We start from the raw sequence: 16564 nt of genomic DNA on the forward strand, positions 1-16564 counted from the left end.
GTTCCAGCTGTGCTTGATACCTGCATCCAGTTGTTTGACCACCACAGCATCTTTCTCTCTTAACACACTCATTCTGGAAATATGATTAGGTTTGACTTATAACTTAATTAGGGTTAACTTATAACTCAATTGATGGAACGGTGGTTGTTTATACTTGTTCAGACGATATGTTATACAGATATCTTTTTACTTAAAAAAGCTGATTTAAAAAAAAAAACATTTATGCTAAGGGTAGAAAAGCAGACAAATAAAGCACAGGTCTACTCTAACACACAGAGTAAAACTGTAAATTGTTTTACCCATAAAATTAGACCTACATATATAGTTGAATTTCAGATTATAAAGACAAATGTATTTACAGTTTAGTAGGTGAATAAGTAACAAAGTACCATATTTCAGGTTCCATGTCCCATCCAACATTTCGGTTTGTCCTGGTCTTTGTTCTGAGGATTTTGTTTTTCTAAGATCACTTGTAAAATGTGATGAATACTATGGTTTTGTGCGATAATTGGAAAAATTATAGTGCTAAAATACAACAACAGAAAAAAGTTGAACATTTTTCAACTTTCTTGTGTTGCGTCGCAAGCCTCCGTGTGCACGTCTACGTGAACGAGTGCAACATTTCACATGCACAAATGTTGCCTGTCGCTTTGCTGGAGGAGGGCAGCGATTGTGCAAGGTCCATAGGAAATGAATAGAGAAGGAATGAAGTCGTCTCCCGTGTGTCGAGCCCATTAGACTTGATGATGGCCATTTGAGAGCTGCTCAATTCTTTTTTTTTATCATACGTTTTATAAACATTATTTATAAATACAGGTGGGGGTATCGTTTTATTGTTTTCAATTGGGTATTTTCTTTAGTGTGTAAAGTTCTTTGAATTAAAAATTCTATTGAAAGTGCAACACAAATTTGTGTACACAGCAGTGTAAGTGTAAGAGCATTCTGATGTCAATGTCATACCTTCACGGTTGGCCTGTAGAGTGGAAGCTTGGCTAATGTTGGATGGGGCTTCATCCATCAACACATCCTCTTGTGATTCATCCTCACCACTGCGTCCCACTAATTGACAGAACAGACAAGACATGCTCTGGTCTGTGTGATGTTTGTAATAAAAAGGCTTGCTTGAAATCAAATTATACATAATTAACAAATGAATTACACTCCCTATATTGAAATCTTAATTTTTTTTTCAATTATGCAAGTATAACCCAGAGTTGATCTTTATAATTGATGGTTTACCTATAATTGCACTGTTGACAGTGCCAGCATCTCTTTCCAGTAGCTCATCAATCAGGTCCACCAACTCATTCTCCACCTACATGAACAGAAAATGATGTATAAATGCTTTATCAGCTACCAAGTTGGCAAAGAGGTTGTAGAAATCAATATAAATTTCTTTGAGCTCAATTTACTCTCTTTGGCTATTTTAAGTTTTGTATCATGATTTTTAGCTGTAGATATTTAAAATGAGCTACTGTGTTAAGTGCATCTCACCTGCATTGCTTGTGTGCTCAGAACCTCTGGTTGCCCAGCAATAACTACTGTGTCTCCTTCTGCTTCTCCATCCATCAAGTCGTTATCTGTTCCCTGGACCCGGTGGCTGCCATCCACTGGTTCTGCCTCACCAGGCTCTCCTGAAATAAGAGCAAACACCTCAGCAACAGAAATCTGTAGTACAACATGTAGAGTGGAAGTGTCTCATCTGTCTCATGGTGATACCTTGGTCTTGTGTGTTGCTGTTGCTGTCCCGCGGAGTGCCCACAGTATCATGTTCCGTCTTGCTCTTGCTGGAACCTCCTTTGCTCCCAAATAGACTGCTTGGCTGGTTTACAATACGTGACAGAGTCTCCAGAGGCTTCAGTGCAGCATTCACAGTGTTGGCCATGTTGGGACTAAAGAAAGAATATTTTTTAAATAGTTTGTACAAACTAATTGTTTTGCAAAACCATTCAGAATTTGAGATGAAACTAAATACAATATTGGTTTCTCTTAGGGCTGGGATATATTTGCCAAGTACACAAATGTGCACGTCAACCTTCTGCACTGTGTGTATATACACTTGCTGTAGCACAATGCAGTTATAACACAAAGCGCTCCTCAAAACTACCCGCCTTGTGTTTCCCTCTGACATTGTGTTGATGCTCTTGTTCGCGTGAGCTCTTCTAGCATTCAAGTCAATATTGCTACACGCTACGTCGTGTTACCTTACACCAACACGAGCAGCATCAAGTTTCTAGCTTGCCAAATGTACACTAGAAATGTGTGGCAGAGATGATGTGGATGTGTTGCTAACACCAAATATATCCCAGCCCTTAGTCGAAAAATCTGAGTCTTGTAGCTTCATTACTGGTTAGTTCTAACCTATCAGGAACAACCTGGTAGTCCTGACCCCATCAGGAAACCCAGATCTATCCTTGTTTAGGTCTAAATTATGAGCCCTAGAATTAGGTACTGGTATAAAGGACCCCTGTGGAAAATAAGACCTCTTTTGATGTTATGTAGCAAGTTCTGTATTCAGCATTTTGTTCATCTTGAATGTGAGAACAGATTAAATGGAAATGCTAAATGGATCAAAGATATACAAGCCATTTTGGTAAGCAACAAATATCAACATCACACCACAGTCTTTACCTGACTACACCACAGTTAATTTAAATTTGAAACTTTAATATAATGTAATTGTTTACCTGGACAAATCCAAGCTGTGAGGCACACGGGCCAAGTCATTGACCAGTCCTTTCTTAAGGAAAAGCCTGATGATATTGTTCATGCCATTATGTTGTGTCTTGGCTGCTGCTGTGCTGTAGAAACTGGATGTGGAAGGACATGATTCCATGATCGTGCTTATAATACACATCACCGCTTGAAGCCTGCAAAGCAAGTGTGTGGGGGAGACCAGAATAAGAATGGATTTGTACAGATTCAACCGAAATATGTGAACATAACACTTAAAATCAAGGTCAGGTTGTAGGATCATTTTACTGATGTTTACCTGGCATGTTTTTCTGCACCTTCTGCCATCCCTAGAGCTCGACTAAGGGCAGCCTTTACCTCATTCACTAGGGCCACCTGAGCATCAGTGCCTGTACCAGCAGCTGCCAGACTGGCTAGAAAGAGACGTGCTAAAGCGGGCGTATCCTTATCCTCTGAATTCTGTGTGTGAGGCAGTAGGTGGTCGAGCACAAAGGCTAGAACACTGCAATCCTGTTAGGATACAAGTAGGTCAAAATGATTTAAGGAAATCACGGTACTTAAAACAAAATAAATAGATATGAAAAGCTGACAAGATCTTATCTGGCAGCTTACCTCCTTAATAAGCTCAGACTGTCCTGCTGTGTAGCTGTAGGAGGTGATCAGTGTAGCGATGCCCACATAGGAGCGCACAAGTTCTGCCAGCAGTCTCAGGATGGTAGATGTAGGCATCAGAGGCTTGCTTGCCTTCGCTTTAGCTGCTTTACTCTCATCTGAGTTGGTACCCTTCTCTCCCTCCTGTTCTTTCTTCTCCTCACGCATCTCTTCTGGCGTGGAGGCTGAGGATGTTGGGATGATATTATACATATTAATTTATAAACACTTTATTAAAAAAAAAAAACATTACATCTGATCTAAAGCCCAATTTCAGCTGTTCTCATTTATTTGACTAAAAAATTAAATCTTGCAAAACAAAGTAATCCATTTATCAATGAGCTTAACAGACTTTAATTGTAATAACTACAGAAAGTGTTTTGCAAGGACAACGGTGAGACAACTTGTCAATGTGACCACTGGCAAGAACATTGACGTTTAGTTAATTTGCACATCTTTGTTTATGTTAAGTGAAAACATCAAAACTCACCCTCTCCCTGTGGTGTTCCAGTCTGGGAAGACTCAGCCACACCTCCATCAGTAGCAAACACTTGAGCCTGGGAGGAAGAGATATGGTGCCATTATATACAAAAGAAATTAAAAGTTTGTTTTAAAATCCATTGTAAACAGGATGAATAGTCATTGAAACTCACATTGATATGGAATGCTGACTGTGAGTCAAAGTCACTTCCCTGCCGTGTGAGTCGGTACTGCTGATAAACATCATCACCGACATCCTGCAAAATCTGACACAGATCTTGACTACCAGGTACAGCTGCAGCACGTTCATCTGTACGCTCAGCTGCAACATAAACAAATACATACATATCTGAAATGTTTAAATAACTCAATTATAATGACATAAAAACTCCTCAAAACCAATAATTGTCTAGATCTTATGAAAATGACTTACGTTCTTCTGGAGCATGGTAGGCAGCCAAGGCATTTAGCATGTCATAGATGACCTCCTTGATAGTGTCAGGGATGGGCGGCAAGGGTGACAGTTTAAGAGGAGTGGTCTTTACTAGCTGTACAGCATTGGGCCCCTTTATTCGGAGGTTTTCAAACTCATCATCAGATGCTGCAAAAAAAAAACAAAAAAACAAAGAATGCATATGAATGAGTAACACAGTTTGCCAAAATTTGCAAAAGTCCATGACAGTACAAAGCTTTTGAATGTTTTTTTTTTTTTTAATGTGTGGTACTTCACACATTGCAAATGTTTTAACTTACTTGTGCCAGCTCCACGGGGTGCAGGCAGGGCAATGCGGATACAATTGCTAGCTGTTTCAATAAAACATTCAGGGTTGCGACAGGCGGCAGGGCCCAAGACGCGGAGGATATAATTGATTTCTCTGGAACCCAGGCTGCCTGACACCACCCCTGATGTGGTGCTACCTGCTCCGCTGGTCACAGCTGACCTCACCACCTTTGAGCACATCAAGAAATTGGTTCATGGTAAGAAAAATGATAAGTACAAAATTGGAAATGCCATTTCTGGCGCAAAAGACACAAAGTATAAAGTATATTAACCTTTTCCATTGTGTGCCGTAGTGTGGCCGGATCTTCTATGATGTGTCTGAACAGCAGAGTAACAAGTGGGGTGAAGCCATTGAAGCCAGAGCTCTGTGTCAGCCCCAGAATCATCCTTGTACTCTTTAGCTCAGCAAACATCATTGCATAGTGGTGGTTGCGTGTAAGACGTAAACAGAGACGCAATGTGGCATGAAGGGTGTCAGGGTCTACAGGAACACTTATCATACTGACACAGGCCCGAATAAGAACGGTGGTCATGTCTTCGGTCAGGCCTTTGACAACAATGTCAGATCCCTGAGAGTAGTCCGACTCAAGGGAAGATGGGGGGCCAGAGATGGTCTCCTTCAGGTGGCTGGAACCATCTTTAGGAGCACTTATCTCCACCGATGCCACCGAGTCGAGGTCAGTCTGACTTTCTTCCACCTTGCTCCTGTCTGACTCCTCTCTTTCCGAATCAGGAACACTGCCCGTCTTGGAATGCTTGGGAACACGAGGCACTCTCTGGACAGTGAGCATCACTGGCCTTCTATTACCAGTCTCTTCGTTTACCTGTCCCACAGAGTAGTTTTAGTCAAGCAATAGGGAAACAGCCAAGTCTAATGCAACTAACATCAAAATACATAAATTTCATTGAAATAGAAAAGCATTTGTTTACCTGCACCATGGTGTTAAACAGTACAGTGTATCTTCTCCTCCCAGCTGTGAACCGGACACTGCTTTCCCCAGCTCTCCATGCTGAGTCAATGGTACTGTTGTTGGATGCACTGTAACTACACCAACGGCCTGAGCGGTCATCAAACCATCGCCAGTTATTTCCATTTGGCTGCAGATACTAAAAACAAGCAGATACAAATCAATAAATTTGCAAGAGAGAAGCCACACCATAACATTAACAACTTACAATTTAATGTGCCATGTTTTGTTTTATATATTTTGTGGCTCTATTGGCCTTTACTGAGCAGGAAAAGGGGGCCAAAAAGAAAGGAGGTGACATACGACATTTGATACAGTTCATTCTGAATAAAGTCAGTAGCCAAACCAAAAGCAAGATGATAAAGCTAAAGAATGTCTAAGTACATATTTTTAATTTCATGTATGTCTAACTCCAGCTTTCTACAGAGTCTGGAAGTAAACCCCCATGTGCTTTCCACATCCTACTATAATGTGCACCTCCAATCCCTACCTTGTTCATTTGTTCCCTTCGCTTAGAAGAAACTGCCATCTTCTCATAGAAATCAATGATCAGCAGCACTGGTGTGATCCATCTGTAAAAGAAAAAAGATTTTAGAATTAAAACTTGCAAATTAGGACTCTTGATGGTAATATGGTGAATCATTTCCAAGTCATATGGATGAAAGGCTCTAGAAAACTCACTTTGGTGTCTGGATGTCTTTGTGCTCTTTAGCTGCCTGCAGACAAGGCTGTACAACCTCGAGTAGCTTAATCAGCAAATCAAGAATCCCACTACTCTCCACCACTCGAGCACCCAATAACTTCAGTTCCTTCAGAGCAATTAACAGAAAGATTGTATAGAATGTTTAACCACAGACCAAAATAATTGACCCTTAATGTCTTAGAATCTTATGGTCATCTTGTATTTCTGGTACCTCAAAGAGCAATGTTAGCAGCAGAATTCGTGTAGCCAGTTTGGAGGCCTGTGGCAGTGTTGCCATCTGTCGGGTCCATTCAGACACAGTCTTTGTGTCACTGGTAGTCAAGGGCTCAGCTGCCTTAATCAGAACGTCTGCAGCCTCCCATACCTGCATGCACAATACACATAATCAAGACTGGCTAGCATAGCAGCTTTTTATTTCCAGGAATATTTCAAAAACTTAATTTAAAACAGGTTTTCAATGTTAGTGGCTATAAATAGCAAAACAGACATTTGCCCTTACATTACTGTATATTACGTACTGTATTATGTACAGATAAAGATTGTTTTTTTTTTTTGTTTATTGAGCTTTTGACTTTAGCCTTTTAACTATCATTTTCAGCCTATAACGTTACTGCATGGCTTTTGGAGAGAACCACACATTTCTCTGAATGCTGAAGAGGAAAATTTAAAAATAAAATCAAACATCCTCCATGGCTTCCTAAATCACTGAAATAAACTGTATAGCATTCTGCAATACAATCACTGACCTGGTGAACTACTTGACCAAGAATGAGGTCCCTGTACTCAGGGCCACTCCTCTTGATGGCAGTCATCAGCAGGTCACATAGTCTGTAGACTGTGTCAGGCAGCTCATCTAAGAGATGGAAGCAGCCAGGCAGCATAGAATCAGTGAAAGTGTGCAACTCTTGGGGGTCCAGAGGTTCAGCCTCCATGAAACGCTCCAAACAGCGTGCTTCTTCTTCTTCTGCCCGCTCCCTGGCTCTCCTGTCTTCCTCCTCACGCCTTCGTGCTGCTTCCTAAAGCAGAAAGAGCAATGATCTTAAAAGCTGTGTAGCCAAATGGGGATTATTCAAGCTGTAGGTTTTACTAAGCAAAAAGTGTTTAAGGTCATGCTGCAAACCTCAGGAGAATCGGAGCGCTGCTCCATGCTGACCTCTTGCCCAAGTGACATGGCAATTGCCCTCATCATCTGATCCTCTTCAGACATTGTCAAATCCTTGAGGGGTTGAAAGCAACATCATCATCTGACAAATTTTGAACTGACTGAAGAATATTTCTCCTGTGCGTTCATGGGTACATCACCTTACCCTGACTGCTCCACCAAGAAGGGGAGGAGGATGTGTGAGCAAGTACTCTGTGGCCTGCTCCATGGTGCTGGTGTTCAGTAGAGCCTCCATGGCATGTTCCCTTGAGAAGCCCATATCCATCAGCTAAAAACACCACACACACAAAAAGTATTATTTCTACACAAGGGAAAAGGTGGGGGGGATTTAACGAGCAAAGACACTTAAAATTTACATATGATGAGATAAAGTACAAGAGTATATAAATATGATATTTTCCCGAAAAAGATAGCAAAATTTCAATTGTCCAAGAATCTGATCAGGTCTTTTATATAGCCCTTATACACCAGGCTAGCATCCGGCTGTCTAGATCAGTCAGCCTTTTCTTTAGTGTGCAAGTATTTACAGCACTGTTAAATCATGTAAACTTGAAGAAGAAAAAAAAGGAAAGTAAATGCTACAATGCAACAACCTATAAAGCAATTTACAATTTAACAAGTTGTATGTGTCTCAGAATCTACTAGGGCTGAGTTATTAAAAAAAAAAAATCGACTTATTGATTTTAATCGATTCAGATTAAATAAATCCAATACCAATTCATAAAACTTGGGAGATTGATCTTTTTTTTTTTTATGTCATTTCCGGTAACGTGACCCTACGCTCGTGTGACTTACTGAGACTTGGCAAGATCTTAGCATAGATATATATATATATATATATATATATATATATATATATATATATATATATATATATATACACACACACACACACACACAACTGGTTTCCTGTGTTAGCTCCGTCCAAAATCAGCTTCTTTTGCAGAGATAATGTCAAGTTTCATTCACCGGTGTGGATTACATTCTCCTATAGAGTCTTTTGTAGCGTATTAAGGCTGACATTTGCAACTAAAGCTAAGACCGCTGCACTCATATTAGCAGCTAATGCTAACGGATGCAGTCATGTTCAACAACAGGAAGTGATGTCACTGTGCACGTAGTTTAAAATAAATCCGATATGGTCATTTAAAGTCATATTTCCTCTAGAATAGGTTTACACTTAATTTTATCAAACAGTAAACAGTCTGATGCTATTTATCTGATTTACACAATGGCATGTCATACCTGCGCCTGCTCTCTGTGTCCACGGCAGTGAGCACACACACAGACACATGCGTGCACACACAGGTTTCTGTCAGAGGACAGAGTGCACGTTTCGGAAAACACACCAACCAGCTGAAAATCAGACAAAAAATATGAGAGTTTTCTAAATTCTCTCAGGCAGGTGAAGATGGAAGCATCTCGCTCCAGTGAGGAGCAGATCGAGTATTTCTCCGCTCCGGTGTTAAGCCGATAGCGTCACGGTCGTCATGGAAAGCTGATCAAGCTCAAACTACAGTCATTGAAGGAATTTCTGAGTCGTATGACGGCTTTAAATGGATCCAGTATTCTTCGCAAGTTTTATTAACATCAACACGTTATCTGAGATCTGAACTTTAAGAATGTTCAGAGCAACTCCACTGAATGAAACGGTTTCATCAGGACATATAAAAAGTTTCACCTTTTTTCTGTCCTGTGAGTTTTTTCCTCATCATACTGCATTTTATGACTAATGAAACTAACACTCCGGAGCGATTTATAGTCCGAAAAATCCAGTAACTGCTATCATAACAGGAATCAAGGTCTTCTTGCTGAGTTTTTTCCAATCTCAAAACTTCTGTAGTACAACTAGAAATAAGTTTTTAAAGCTTAAGTTTTAGAAGACAGTAGCTCTGCATTACTTCATAGGGAAAACAAAAAAGTGCTTTGACAACTTTTTTTGTTTAAATTACGCAGAATTGCATTATTCAGTTTAGAAAACACAGCGTGCTAGTGCCTTCTTTGAAGTTGCAGACCAATGTCATCTTATGCAGGCATTAATCATGCATCTTGGGTGACAGTTGGATGTTTTCCTTCCATTGTGTTCATGGGCTATTTTTTTTTTCTTTCATAGATGCTGACGAGAGAAATAATAGACAAGCTTGTAGCTGCCAATGGTTCTTGGCGTGTGGTGTATATGGGGCCTAACACTCAATTCCTAATTAGTCTTCTGTCACCATCTTTGCTCCATCTTTTTACCCTTTTCTGTCTCCACCCTTTTGTTTAATTTTTTTTTATTTCTTCCTCTCTCTCTGATGCTTTTTATACCTGCTGGAGCTGCTGCTGGTGGACCTGTGCGTGTCTCTCTCTCCCTCTGCATCTTTCCTGTCATAAAACAAATGGTGGCCCAGGATTCAGTGCATGCAAAATTTCAGGGAGGGAGGGATTAAACCCCAGATGAGAGACCAGTATTATGACAGAGGGTACGCAGCATGTAGTACACCCTTTATCAAAACTCAGCTCAGAAAAATGTTTCAGTGTGCTTTTTAACATACCTGTGTGAGCTGAGCCTGGTTAACCTGGGGCTCACGACGAGCTGCAGAATTAGTAGAATCATCAGCTGACCCTCCTGCTGGCCCTCCAGAAGTGGCTCCACCTACTGCTGGTGCTTCTCCACCTGCTGAAGATCCTCCTGAGACCCCGCTGGGTCCCAAAGAACCAGTGGGGGTTCCTTCTTCCTCTGGGCGAATCGTTCCCTCTCTCTCCTTAGCCAAGCGCTCCTGGATAACAGGCTCCCCTCTTAGTATGTGGCAGAGGATAGCCAGCATGGATTCAGCCATCCTGCCTCCATACACTTTCAGTGGCTTTCTGTTCCAGAGACTGCGAATGCAGTTGAATGCAGCCTTAAAGGAGGACAAACTGTGTTACAATAATGGCAAAACCTTAAACTGATAAAGTAAATGCTACCAATCCATAGAAGTTTAACAGAATACAATATAAACAAATTATTTCAGCTAAATCATAAAGGTAAAAAAAAACTGTTGCCTAAATTTTCAACCTATTAAATGGCAAAAAAAATAATTGAGTCCATCTTGACATTTTGATTTCAACCGCCCTCTTACTTTAACTATTTCAATGTGTGCATCAAATGAAAACAATTTTGATTTATTGCAATGAAAGCTGTAGTTTAGCCATCACTAGTTCATGCTACTGAGAACGTTGCCTCTTCAATGAGAGCCAGACAGCACTAAGCACTGCTGTACCCCTATTCATGTTCACGGCAAGCAGGACTGTAATTACAATACTACAAAATAAGTTAAATCAGCAACTACCCCAGCTTAAAGAATGCATTCTAGCAGTAATTATTAAAGTAATTATCAAAAGCCTTTCCCTAAAATCTTTCGATTTTTACCTAAAACACCTAAAAATAAAAAAAGCATATCCAAAGTAAATTTAAAGCTGTTCTTGAACCATTTGGCATACATGCATGGTTGAGGGCTCTTGTGAGAGGTAACACCTCAAATTTGACTGTCATACAACAGAAAATTTGTATTTTATGCAGCTTTTTTAAAAAGATAAGATCAGGTGAAGTGTGCCATTTGGAGACCCTTGGTGACCGTGGTGATATACTTGGAGAATTTTTTTTATTTTTATTTGTCAGTTATCACTCATTTAACGTGTACATAGCTCCACAGCTTCCTCAAGAGTGTATATCATCTTTGGAGTCAATTTTGATATGTTTTGCTGAGTTAAAAAAAAAAAAAAGCTCTTAATTCACATATCACACATGCTCAGTCTGCCAGTCTCCTGTGTGAGGAGCACAGCATCAAATCTTTGGGGGGTGGGGGGACACTCCCCTATCAACCAGCATATTGTTGTTTTCACAATTCTTTTGACTTTTCAATATGCCAGCCATCAATAACATTCACTGCAACTGGCTTAAGCTTCAGACAAAAGAATAAGGTTAGGCACTTTATTGGCTGTTGTGTTAGTGCAGGGAAGCTAAACAGTTTTCTATTTGAGCAAATGATAAGTTAGTCAAAGGTTTAGGAATCAGAGACACAGTGGTTAGCCAACTGCCATTAGAATAGAAAATATGTGAAACATATGCACATCTTCTTAATGTTATTAATGCTTAAGGCAGTGGTTAATAGGTTTTTATGGATAAAAGATTTGTTGTGGACAAACTTTTACTGTACTAGTTTTAGTGGCCCTTGCTGATGTAACAAGACAGTTTTGTTGCATTATCATTTGCTCCTGGAGTACAGTATGACTCCAAAGATAAATTGCACAAACTTCTGTATATGCGGCTGGTGTAAAATGAGTATTTACCGAATGTACAATTATGATTGTATACTGGAATGGAATAGATCATTCAACTCTCAAGAACATAGCTTTCCAGTGGTGTATAACATGTGCAGGCACTTGGAATGGACACAGAGTAAAATACATATTCTTTTTTTACATGACTTCATGTCCTGCGGACATCTGCTACCACCAGGTTACCTGGTAATTTGAGCATTTTAGGCCATCTGTTCAAATTGAGCAGCAGTAACTAACTGCTAGGCTAACCTAAACTACAACAAAATATTCACTTAATGTAGATAAAGATGGCCTTTAATTCAAATGAAACCAGTAAATTGAAGTCCACTGTGGTAACACACTTAGTCTGATCATTTTGTCTGCCTTCAACCTCCATAGTTTCCTAAGCTTTAAAGTTTGTGTTTACATGTTGCTTTAAAATCTTATTATAGTATTACTTTCTTAGTAGACATCATTTAATGCATTTCTGAATGAACATATTTTGTTTGTGTGAATGAGTACTTATTAGGGAAATTTCAAAAACACTTGCATATACTGACCTTTTGAGTGACTATAAGAAATCGAAGGGCACTGAACTGCGGCATGGTGGGTGTGACCCCTGGCATTTTAGCAGGCAAGGAGTGGGGTGAGTCCAGCACAGTGCTTGGATTAACCATCTTCTCCACAAGCATTAACCAGGCATCCAGAAACTCCCCTGTACCATCTGGGAGATCAACATGCTCCAGGCCCTCAGACACAGGGACCTTCCCACCCATTGACAAGGCCCAGTTAAATGTCCTACACAAAAGCAATTAAACAAATAAAAATGCAGCTTAACATAGAAAATTAATTATAATCTTGGTCTACACAATAAATGAACAGGGCTCACAGCACTTGCAAGTTATATATAGGTCAGTCTCTTGTAAGATTAGTTCTGACAACAGCAGCTGCCACTAGCATGACTTAAGAATTTTTTCTGTGGCAGAGCTCAAATAAGTTAATATCTCCTTAGCACCAATAACCAATTTTTATCAGAATCATACCTTTACTTGGTTTAAACTGTGTTCCATCAAACCAGAAAATACACCCTGAATTTAAATGTTGCCTACTGACATGCAAGGCAAATCTTCACTTCCTTCTACATCAGAGATCACCAACACCTGTTGTCAAGTCCTGCAAGTACTGCATCACACCTGATTAAAATAAAATGGATTTCCAACACCTTGTTTTCAAGTTCAGCAAAAGTCTGTTAATAACCCATTTATTTGAATCAAGTGTGTTGCTGCAGGGAAACATCCAATACCTGCAGCACACCAGCCCTTGAGGAACCAGAGTTGGTGATCCCTGTTCTACATGAAGGAAATGTGGCCATATTTAAAGTACATCAAGTTTGTGTTTGAAAAAAGAACAAAAAAGAAATATATGTCACAACATATGGTGGAGCTTACTCAAATAAGGCATCATGTCCACCAGAGCAAAAGAACTTCTGAAGCATGAGGTGGTATGGGTACTTCCTCTCATCAAACAGCATGGGAGATGTAAAACCCACCGAGCAGATGAAGAAGGTCAGCCTGCCAGATTAAAAAATAAATAAATAAATTCATTCTAAAAACTTAGTGTATATCCACACAGGCATTTTTCCCTTACCTAAAGCGAGGTGTGGGTGTGTAGGGTGGGGGCTGCCAACTTAGACCTTTGGTGAGAAGTTTGGTAAGGGCAGAGGCAGTGGCCCGGGCAGCAGGCGTAGGGGTGGTTCCTGTGCTTGTGGCATGGTGAGACCGGCGCTGGCGCACTGGGGAGCCTACACATAACTTTACTAGCAGGCCAAAGAGCTCAGCCAGAGCTCTTCCAAGCCTAGATGAAGCTGCAATCACATAGGAAGCTCAGTGAGGACATTATAAAAAAGGTTTGTAAGATATACGTACATGTTTTTCAAAGTCCAAACTGTTGTTTGTGCCAAGAAATATCTCACCAGAAAGTAGAGGTTTTATTTGTTTGATGCGAGTGGCCATGGCTGGGCTAAGTTTGGACTTTGTCTTAGGGTCTGATGTAGAGGGTTCATCTGTCTCCATAGGAGCCAAGGTGTCCCCATCTAACCCCATTCCTTCCAACAAGCCACCAGCAGATGATTCCACAGACCCTGCATCAGTTTCTGTTAAATTTAAGTTGACATGAAAGAGTTTGATGGAGGGCTTTTCACAGACAGTTTTAAAGAAACTAAATTAAATGGTTAAATTACCAGCTCTTCTGGAGCTAGAGCCTGTTGTTGCTGCAGTGCTGCCAGACGGCTTCTCCTCTTTGGGCACCAGTTTCTGCATGTCAGCCTGGCCAAACTCACATCCTGGAGGCAGACTGTTGGGTACAGGCAAGAAGTGTTTAGAGGAATACAACAAAGTGTAATGTTATGATAAAATAAAAATGAAAGACACAAACCTGTTAGGAGTGCAAAGGGACAGCAGCACAGTGCTTTCCCATACTAAAGAGCAGTAAAGCTGACTGAGCTTGTTCAGGACACTCAATCCCAGCTGGGAGCCCCACTGGTTTACTGAGATAGCTCTGATTTCACTCTGTTGGAAAGAACCAAAACACTGAATCAATTTAAAATCCGAAATTTCAAAATCATAAAAATGAAAAAGTCTGCCTCTTTAAAATAAAAAAAAGCACATCACCAATGGCAACTGTTAAAAAAAAATATAGTCCAACAACATATTACTGGGATAAGATTGTAAAATAAACCTATTTGGGGCTACAAAAAAAAAAAAAATATATATATATAATAGCCTGTAAATCTTACTCAAGAAAATATCTCTATATTTACCTGTCCAACTCGGCAAGTATGGACAAACATGAGGATGTAGGCATGGGCTGCGGTAAGAGCATGTAGGAGCGGTGTAGCACGGGCTGACAATGTAGCATCTGTGACATGGCCCGCATTAGCCAGCTCTCTGAGAAGCACAGACCCACCAGGCACCTCAATTGGTCGATGGAGAGGCTCCAGAGAAGTCAGAATACTGTCCAGCTGACACAAACCCTCCTGAAGTACCTTAGGCTCATGTGAGAGTGTCTATGGGGAAGAGTTTAAGAGGAAAAAAAACAATAAAAAAAGATTTCCCCAGGAACTGCAGATTAAAAATTTAACTTTCGCCCAGATGTGGTAGCACTTTGCCATTAATTACAGTAAACTTATCAGCTGCAAGTTTTTTCTTTTACCAATATGGACTTGCAGACACCAGCCACAGCTTGGCAGGCTGCTGAAGTGGGGAAGTCTATGGGTAAGTTGGGCAAACCCAGAATAGAAACCAAAGGCAGCAGACCCTTCTGGTTGACAAACTCCTGACAATGATCATCTGTGGTGTTGTTGCTTAGTATGGATTCAACAAACTTCATCTGAAAAACATAGAAAGGGTAAATTGTAAATAGTCCGTATTTATATTGCACTTTACTGTACCTTGAATGATAACCAAAGAGCTTTAAATTATACATCACATTCACACACACATTCACACACTGATGGCGGAAGCTGCCATGCAAGGCGCTCAACCACGACCCATCAGGAGCAATTTGGGGTTCGGTGTCTTGCTCAGGGACACCTCGACATGAGCTCAAAAGGCTGAGGATCGAACCGGCAACCCTGGGGCTACAAGGCGACCACTCTACCCACTGAGCCACGTTGCCCCTGTCTGAATGACTGAACTGCCCAGCTGAATATTTTGAAAGATGTCAGTATTTACCATTACAATGAATTAGATTGCATATTTAAATTTTTATTGGTTTTATTGATACAGGTATGTATTATTGCTCAAGTCTTATTTACATCAATTATGTAATAATAATCTGACATTGTGACAATTTCCCTTCATAATTAAAACAATACAAGCCATCTTAAAGAATAAACACCCACCACATTCAGAATATAATCCATTAGAGGAATTGGTATCCGTTCTTCAGTGCCTACCACCCTGGAAAAAGAAATTAAAATAAAAAATATCATCAAAATGTCAGCCAATAGCTAAAATGATTCAAGTGAATCGAGTTAAAAATAAATGGATAAAAGTCTGTAAAGAGTAGTTGTTCTGTTTGTGTTATGAACTCAGCGTCATACAGTTCAAGTGGCACTGACTGTCTGTTGCTCTCTGGTTCCCCCTGCTGCTGGCTGAATGTGTGAAGGGCCTCCTCCTCTTCTTCATCCTCACTTGAAGCTTCTTCTGCAGCGTGGCTGGAGCGTGCTGGTGGCACAGCCACAGTGCCATCTGCTTTCTGGATAGACGGTTTCTGGCAGATGTATTCAGGAGCTCGACCCAAGTTGCAGATCTCTTCCAATAACTGCAACAGTAATTCAGCTTCAACAATTTTGAAAAATTTAATCTGAAACTTGAAAATAATTCTTGTAGATAAAAAGGTACATTACCTTAATAATGGCAGTAGTTGCATCTGTCTTCAAAGTGGGCTGGTGCCTCATGAGTTCATCCACAGCACTGCCCAAGTTTGATGCAGTGTCACCTATAGCAAATAAAACTGCTTATCTCTTGAAAATATGTTCCACAGAACAACATGTGAATAATGGCACAAAAAGACCAACTCACCCAAAGGGTCAGAGCTACGGCGCCGTCGCATTGCAGGCAAATAGTCAGGGGACAAAAGCACTTTGAAGAGGCGCTCAAAGGGCTGGCACTGAACGAAAGAGTGCAGGCCTCTGGCATTCAGGCAGAGGGCACTGAACACATTGGGAAGAGAACCCAGCACCTCACGGGTAGCGGGAACCTAGAAAACAATATTATGCATTACCTTTTGTCTGGTTGAAGATCCATTGTTAACATGTGCTTTTAAGCACCGTGTTAAACCCC

At 40.5% G+C, this 16564-nt stretch overlaps 1 protein-coding gene across 10 annotated transcripts in view; it reads right to left on the reverse strand.

Moving 5' to 3' along the window:
* Window positions 1-16564, reverse strand: part of huwe1 (HECT, UBA and WWE domain containing E3 ubiquitin protein ligase 1) — a 47599-nt gene that overhangs the window by 18976 nt on the left and 12059 nt on the right. For 7 of the 10 annotated variants that reach the window (XM_042004441.1, XM_042004445.1, XM_042004443.1 and 4 more), the window contains 33 exons: window positions 16304-16481; window positions 16129-16220; window positions 15823-16043; window positions 15622-15679; window positions 14931-15107; window positions 14539-14784; window positions 14154-14287; window positions 13960-14072; window positions 13693-13872; window positions 13368-13584; window positions 13169-13291; window positions 12281-12518; window positions 9974-10321; window positions 9747-9803; window positions 7585-7707; window positions 7398-7493; window positions 7024-7293; window positions 6489-6641; window positions 6256-6383; window positions 6065-6146; window positions 5537-5713; window positions 4879-5430; window positions 4579-4774; window positions 4259-4426; window positions 3999-4147; window positions 3836-3902; window positions 3307-3530; window positions 2993-3204; window positions 2688-2870; window positions 1720-1892; window positions 1495-1634; window positions 1240-1315; window positions 961-1059 (listed from right to left, as the gene is read on the reverse strand). In XM_042004441.1, coding sequence (XP_041860375.1) covers window positions 961-1059; window positions 1240-1315; window positions 1495-1634; window positions 1720-1892; window positions 2688-2870; window positions 2993-3204; window positions 3307-3530; window positions 3836-3902; window positions 3999-4147; window positions 4259-4426; window positions 4579-4774; window positions 4879-5430; window positions 5537-5713; window positions 6065-6146; window positions 6256-6383; window positions 6489-6641; window positions 7024-7293; window positions 7398-7493; window positions 7585-7707; window positions 9747-9803; window positions 9974-10321; window positions 12281-12518; window positions 13169-13291; window positions 13368-13584; window positions 13693-13872; window positions 13960-14072; window positions 14154-14287; window positions 14539-14784; window positions 14931-15107; window positions 15622-15679; window positions 15823-16043; window positions 16129-16220; window positions 16304-16481 — 5650 coding nt within the window. The remainder of the gene's footprint in view (window positions 1-960; window positions 1060-1239; window positions 1316-1494; window positions 1635-1719; window positions 1893-2687; window positions 2871-2992; window positions 3205-3306; window positions 3531-3835; window positions 3903-3998; window positions 4148-4258; window positions 4427-4578; window positions 4775-4878; window positions 5431-5536; window positions 5714-6064; window positions 6147-6255; window positions 6384-6488; window positions 6642-7023; window positions 7294-7397; window positions 7494-7584; window positions 7708-9746; window positions 9804-9973; window positions 10322-12280; window positions 12519-13168; window positions 13292-13367; window positions 13585-13692; window positions 13873-13959; window positions 14073-14153; window positions 14288-14538; window positions 14785-14930; window positions 15108-15621; window positions 15680-15822; window positions 16044-16128; window positions 16221-16303; window positions 16482-16564) is intronic. The other 3 variants (XM_042004442.1, XM_042004447.1, XM_042004446.1) reach the window with 3 other exon arrangements.

The sequence above is a fragment of the Melanotaenia boesemani genome, chromosome 13 (assembly GCF_017639745.1).
Source record: "Melanotaenia boesemani isolate fMelBoe1 chromosome 13, fMelBoe1.pri, whole genome shotgun sequence".
Taxonomy (NCBI): Eukaryota; Metazoa; Chordata; class Actinopteri; order Atheriniformes; family Melanotaeniidae; genus Melanotaenia; species Melanotaenia boesemani.